This window comes from Dipodomys ordii, unplaced genomic scaffold (genome assembly GCF_000151885.1).
Source record: "Dipodomys ordii isolate 6190 unplaced genomic scaffold, Dord_2.0 Scaffold14, whole genome shotgun sequence".
NCBI classification, from domain to species: Eukaryota; Metazoa; Chordata; class Mammalia; order Rodentia; family Heteromyidae; genus Dipodomys; species Dipodomys ordii.
Genome location: NW_012267230.1, coordinates 16375151 through 16381371, shown reverse-complemented (window position 1 = coordinate 16381371; position 6221 = coordinate 16375151). Strand labels below are relative to the sequence as shown.

Below are 6221 nucleotides of genomic sequence, written 5' to 3'. Positions count from 1 at the left end.
GGCCCGGCCCAGCACGCAGCCGGGATGGTGGTGAGGCAGAACCACCTCCAGCTCCTCGGACCAACCCAACAGCTGGGGCCACACAAGGCCCACAGTATGGTTCCCACCGAGGAGAAGAGGAGAGACGGAGGCAGAGACCCCGGGAGACGGGCAGGCCCGGGCAGGCCAGCAGTCAGGGAGCGCACGGCCAGGGACGGCGGCGGCGGGCGCCCAGGCCTCTTACCCAGTAGGTCCCATGTCACAGCCTCACACAGAGTGGAGGCAAACAAAGGGAGTCCTCCACACTTCTAACCATCCCCAGGACCACGGAGCACAGGGCTCCACCCCACACGTGGTGTCGGTAGTCTCCAGAGGCCATGGTAGAAACAGCTGAGCCGCAGGCAGACGCCGGAGCTGGCGGCTGGGAGAGAGTGGCGGCCATCTGTGCTGTAGGAGGAAGCAGTCTCAGCACAACTTTATTCTGTGGGGAACCAATTCTTCCTATGACTCGGCTCCTGGCTGAAGAGTCCGTCCAAGCGGCAGAGTTCCCTGAGCTGGCCGCCTTACGTCACTGCGTACAGCTCATCTCGATCATTCCTACAGATCTGATAGTGACAGGAGAGCCTCTGTGAGCAGGCCCAGGGCTCCACCTGTTCCTCCCGGGGTGGCAGCAGGAAAGCGGCGCCTCCAGCCAGCAGCATGTGCCAGATGCTGTGTGTGTAGTAATAGTTGTCATTCGTCATCATGGAGGTGTAGATGGCAATGCCCACGGAGGCCATGGAGATGCCAGGCAAGAGGTAGAAGACCCAGCGCTGCCACGAGGTAGGGTAGCATTGGCGCCGACGCCCGCAGCGGTACACCTGGAGCAGACAGAGACACAGCCGTTGCTGTAGGCTGGCTGCAGCCTCCAACTGTCTAGGCCCAGTGGTTGCAGGGGCCCCTCTGGGTCTGGACAGCCAGAACCATGAGGTAGGCTGCATGGGGTGAGGGGCTCAAGGGCACATGGCCACACATCCTCAGTCTTCAAACCCCAGTCTCAGATGCATTACTGGCCTTAGCAGCCCTCTCCACAGGACTAGGGGCCTGGCTGGAACAAAGGTCCTGACTCTCTTCTACCAGAACCTGGGCAAGAGTGTCTGTCTTTTCTAGCTCCTTACCCACATGGAGGACATGATCACGAAGGCAAAGAGGCAGGGCCCCATCAAGTTCCAGATGCCCCTGCGGTCCAGCTGCAAGGACATAGCCATGACCAGCGTGCCCAGGACAAACAGGATCTGGAAAAGACATGGCGACAGCCGTGTGTCCCCAGGTTTGGCTGGGGTCCTCTATACCAACCCAAGACTCACCAGGAGCAGGCGGCCATGCACCCGCCATGGCCCTTGGGCACTTCTGCCTGCTCTCCGGGGAGCTGCTGGCTAACTTTGCCCTTCTCTGTGGACTGGGAGAAAAGCCCCGGTATTGCTTACAGATGAATACAGCCTTGGTGCTTCTGGGACCCCAAGGTTCTAGAACCCCACCACCACGGGGTCCTGACCAGCACACACTGCAGTGGTGCCTTCAGGACAGCACCTGGCCTGCAGTTCAGAACAGACCCTGCAGACACAGAGAACACAGCCCACCAGTCCCACAAAGCATTTCCACTGGCCACACTAAGCCCCTGTTGTGTCCTAGGGCCAGGATTCCAGAAGCGTAGCTGGGATTTCCCAAGGAGACGGACAGGGCCTTGCAGAGCCTTGCTCCCTCTGCCCACCACCAGGCTTCTGATGTCCCCTCATTGCCCTATTCCTTCACAGTTACTGGTGGTTTTTTCCAGTGACAGCTACATACCATGTGACTTCTCTCTTCTTTTTTTAAGAGGTACTAGGATTTGAGCTGAAGTCCTTGAGCCTGCTAGGTGGGCCCTCTGTCACTTGAGCTACTCGACCCATCCAGAATAGCTGGTGGTTAGGAGACTCAAGCCAAACGCCCTTCCTGTTCCCTCTCCCGCGGCCTGGCGTGCTGCGTGTGGTTCCCTCTCCTGCGGCCTGGCTGCTGCGTGTGGTTCCCTCTCCCGTGGCCCTGGCGTGCTGCGTGTGGTTCCCTCTCCTGCGGCCCTGGCGTGCTGCGTGTGGGCTGTGTCCTGTTCCCTCTCCCGCAGCCCTGGCGTGCTGCGTGTGGGCTGTGTCCGGTTCCCTCTCCCACAGCCCTGGCGTGCTGCGTGTGGTTCCCTCTCCCGCGGCCCTGGCGTGCTGCGTGTGGTTCCCTCTCCCGCGGCCTGGCGTGCTGCGTGTGGTTCCCTCTCCCGTGGCCCTGGCGTGCTGCGTGTGGGCTGTGTCCGGTTCCCTCTCCCGCGGCCCTGGCGTGCTGCGTGTGGGCTCCGTGTCCAGTTCCCTCTCCCACAGCCCTGGCGTGCTGCGTGTGGGCTCTGCGTCCTGGGAGCTCAGCTCATCCCAGGGGCCACTCACGTGTTTCAGCACTGTCTTCAGCCGGGCCATGCAGAGGATGGTGACCCAGGTGGACGCCCCAGAGCCCAGAAAGTCACAGTACTGCAGTGTGTCGTAGTTGAGGATGCAGAGCATGGCCTCCCCTGGCTGGTCGCAGGCGTGGTAGAACTGCAAAGCGGGGCGGTGAGCGGCAGCCCGGACCTCCCCACCCTCCGGTCCCAGGAGGCGTGGACCAGGCCTACCGTCGAGAAGAACATGGTATACAAGTAGACGAAGGCTTCCACCAGGAACGCACGGTGCACTGACACGGCGATGGGGGCCAGGAACATGAGGTTGCTGAGGGTGAGCAGGAGCGCCGCTGCCTTCTGCTGCGCCACCGTCTGGGCCGTGCCGTTATCCGTGCAGCTCCATCCACGCCAGCCTGGAGGCCACGCAACAGCCAGGGTGCTGAGCGGGGCAGCTGGGACCAGGCCTGCATGCGGGCAGGGACTGCGACGCTCTGGGGCCCTTTCCTCAGGCGGGAGCAGGCCAGGACAGAAGGGACAGCCGGCAACAAGGCCTGGCGCAGCAGGCGGGAGCAGGCGTGGGCAGGGGGCGGGGGCGCAGATGATGACAGATGGAGCCACGTGGGGGCAAGTGTGCGTAGGCCTGGGCAGGTGAGGGCCCATGTGTGGGCATGGGCTGGCCACGGAGGCAAGCCAAGGTCGGGAGGCTCGCTCGGGAGGCTCGGGTCTCCCTGTGTGAGTGGGTTATGGAGGGCCTGAGGGGGGGGACGGCATTTGTCCTGGCTTTGTGCTGTGGGAGCACTCCATCAGGTTCTGGCGGGGGTGGGGCAGGAACGCCAAAGGCGGCCGAGACTCACCCGCCTTGCAGCTGCAGCCCGCATACACGTAGCTGTGTCTGCGGAGTAGGAGGCACTGGCCGTATGGCCCACAGTCATCCAGACAGGGTGTCAGGTACAAGGTGGTCTCCACGCGGACCCGGGCCTGCTCACAGTCCCTGCAGAGAAGGGGCCACAAGGCTGGGCTGCCAGCGGCTACAGATACACAGGCCCCTGCCGCGCTCCACCTCAGCCTTTCCCTCTGTCAGGTCTGCCCTGGGAGGGGGCGGGAGGGAAAGGGAAGAGCTCCTCACACGGAAGGACACACGGAAGGTGGCGGCAGGACATGGGGTCACTCCCAAACACCAGGCCCGGGCACCCAGTCACTCGCCAGCAGCCCCGCACCACGTAAGCCCTGGGTTTGCATACCTGGGGCTCTCGGGGCACACAAGCTGCAGGGAGAGGTACCAGCTGTCTGTCTCTGGGTAGGGGATGGTGAGGCTGGCCGTGGGAGATAGAGTGTTCAGAGACAAAGGGTAGCCCTGGAAGAAGGCTGCATGGGGCGGGGACAGCGTGTCAGAGGGGGCCAGGAGGTCCTGCCACCCTCCCTGCCAGATGCTGCCGCCATCGTACCTGTGGTGCAGTTGAGGGAAGCGTTGAAGCGCAGGAAGGGTGAAGCGGCATTCACACAAGCGGCTATCAGGGTGCTGTTCGTGATCTCTGTCTAGAAGGGAGAATGGTGTGAGAGTGGGCTCCTTACACACACACACACACACACCCCCCTAGAGGCAGCCCTGCTGTTCACCAACTCAGGTGGCAAGTGCCACTCTCTGCTGGCACTTCCCTTGATGCCCGTACACGCGCCTCGAACGGCCCGCGTACAGGGACGGGGCTGCTCTGAGGGGCACCATCCGTGCTCAGATTGACCGGTGCCGCCACTCTGCCGTTGCCTCAAAGTCCAGCCTGCCGTGGGCTCCCTGCAAAGCCAGTCCCCCAGCGCGCCGAGCCCGCACGGAGCCCCTCACAGGCAGCCTAGTTCAGGCCTATACCTTGTTTGCTCTCAGGGTGACGGTGAAGGAGCCCCCGCTGTCCATGCCTGTGTCCAGGTGGAGCCGCATCACAGAGAGCAAGTCCGGGCGCAGCAGCACCATGACCCCGTCCAGGGGCTGGAAGCGCACGGACAGCACGTCCAGGTCCTCCCTCAGGAGCGGGTAGCTCAGGAGGCGCAAGGGGCCACCGCACTCTCGGCCACAGGGGCCGGGGGCCCGCGGCCCGGGGTGTGGGAGCTGGTCTGCAGAGGTGTTGTTGCTCTGGTCTGAACTGTTTTGCCCGAGCCGGTGTAGAGTCAGCCTCCAGGGCCTGCAGGCTATGAGAGGACGGGGAGCTTGGACAAGGGCCCGGGCAGGACCCTCCACCCTGGACAAGGGCCCGGGCAGGACCCTCCACCCTGGACAAGGGCCCGGGCAGGACCCTCCACCCTGCAAGGGCCCGGGCAGGACCCTCCACCCTGGACAAGGGCCCGGGCAGGACCCCTCCACCCTGGACAAGGGCCCGGGCAGGACCCTCCACCCTGGACAAGGGCCCGGGCAGGACCCTCCACCCTGGACAAGGGCCCGGGCAGGACCCCTCCACCCTGGACAAGGGCCTGGGCAGGACCCTCCACCCCGCTCCCGGTGGCCCACCTGTGAGCGTGGCCTCGGCACTGAAGGCTACGGACAGCGGTGGCTCTGCCAGGCTCTCGGCTACCACTTGCAGCCACCGGCCCCAGGGTGGTGAGGGCAGCAGAACGTGGCACGAGGAGGAGAGGCTGCTGCAGGTCAGCACCTTCTGGAAGTTTCTGGGCAGAGCGGCTGTGCCCACCGTGAGCTGCACAGGGCAGCCGGGGCCGTCTTTGGACGCACACCCCTGCAGCTCCAGCCGGAGTTCCTGGGTGTACTCGGGGACAAAGACCCTGCAGCGGGGGGATTTGCCGTGCTCAGGTTCTGCGGATCTTCTGCTTCCCGGCGAGATTCCTCGGCCTCCTCACCCACACGGCCAGCTGAGGGCTGGCAAGCCTTCCCCAGGGCCCCACTCACTTGAGGTAGGTCGGGCGGGAGAGGAGGGTCTTCAGAAGGGGCACGTCGGGCTCCAGGATGGAGACCTCAACCATGCGCATGACCAGCATGTCAGGCTGGAAGATGTAGGCACAGGTGGAAACAAAGTCCTGGGAGAGGAGGGATGGGGGCAGGAGCGTCAGGACTAAGGGTAATGGGGCTGGACTGACAGCGGGCTGGCGGAGCTCAGAGAAAGCCAGCCGTCAGTCAGCACAGGGCCCTGCCTCTCACCTTCACCTCAATCTTCTGGGAGGAGGGGGGCAGGTGGGCGGCCACAAACCAATCCCCAGGAGCCGGGTAGGAGATGTTGACGGAAGTATTGCCCAGCAGCATGGTGCTGAACAGAGTCCTGATGCAGAAGGAGGCCCGCACGGAGGTGGTGTTGGAGAAGCTGGTGCCCAGAGGGTTGATGACAGGAGGGGCCCCGGCGCGGAAGTGCCTGGAGGAAGAGGAAGGCGGGAGCCACGCGTGATGCTCGGCAGGCACAGCACGCCTGCGTGCGTGCGTGTGCGTGTGCAAGGGCTGGGCACCTACACGGTGATCTCCACGTCCGGGCAGGCGCGGCTGCTCTCCTGGGACGCATGTAGCAGCCAGTGCAGCCGTGCGGTGTCTGGGGGCACACGGAAGTGGAAGAGCCGGACGCTGCCGTACCAGCTGTAGAAGGACAGCTTCTGCGGTGCCTGGGAGAAGTGTTCAGGGACCAGGCCAGCCTCTGTGGAAAGAAGCTACCGTCAGCCGGAGGAGACGCTGCCTCGGACGCAACCCAACCCCGAGGGAGGGGAGGCAGCCAAGGCCTGGAGGCCTGGCCCCTCCGTGTGCAGACCTTGGCCCAGGGTCTAGCTCCCTTCTGACCCCTGGAGGCTGAGTCATTTTCCCCTCTGGTGAGGCAGCAATTGCTTTTCTTTT

General features: G+C 64.1%; 2 protein-coding genes across 2 annotated transcripts in view; both read right to left on the bottom strand.

Annotated features, from left to right (window-relative positions):
- Nucleotides 1-358, bottom strand: part of Mrpl28 (mitochondrial ribosomal protein L28) — a 4524-nt gene extending 4166 nt beyond the window's left edge. Inside the window, exon 1 of the mRNA XM_013011298.1 lies at nucleotides 286-358. Coding sequence (XP_012866752.1) covers nucleotides 286-358 — 73 coding nt within the window. The remainder of the gene's footprint in view (nucleotides 1-285) is intronic.
- An 81-nt stretch (nucleotides 359-439) lies between these two features.
- Nucleotides 440-6221, bottom strand: part of Tmem8a (transmembrane protein 8A) — an 8005-nt gene continuing 2223 nt past the window's right edge. Inside the window, exons 3-14 of the mRNA XM_013011297.1 lie at nucleotides 5850-6027; nucleotides 5547-5754; nucleotides 5298-5425; nucleotides 4905-5173; nucleotides 4272-4588; nucleotides 3856-3946; nucleotides 3652-3775; nucleotides 3265-3401; nucleotides 2645-2823; nucleotides 2424-2570; nucleotides 1137-1253; nucleotides 440-839 (exon numbers count right to left, since the gene is read on the bottom strand). Coding sequence (XP_012866751.1) covers nucleotides 543-839; nucleotides 1137-1253; nucleotides 2424-2570; nucleotides 2645-2823; nucleotides 3265-3401; nucleotides 3652-3775; nucleotides 3856-3946; nucleotides 4272-4588; nucleotides 4905-5173; nucleotides 5298-5425; nucleotides 5547-5754; nucleotides 5850-6027 — 2192 coding nt within the window. The 3' untranslated portion in view covers nucleotides 440-542. The remainder of the gene's footprint in view (nucleotides 840-1136; nucleotides 1254-2423; nucleotides 2571-2644; nucleotides 2824-3264; nucleotides 3402-3651; nucleotides 3776-3855; nucleotides 3947-4271; nucleotides 4589-4904; nucleotides 5174-5297; nucleotides 5426-5546; nucleotides 5755-5849; nucleotides 6028-6221) is intronic.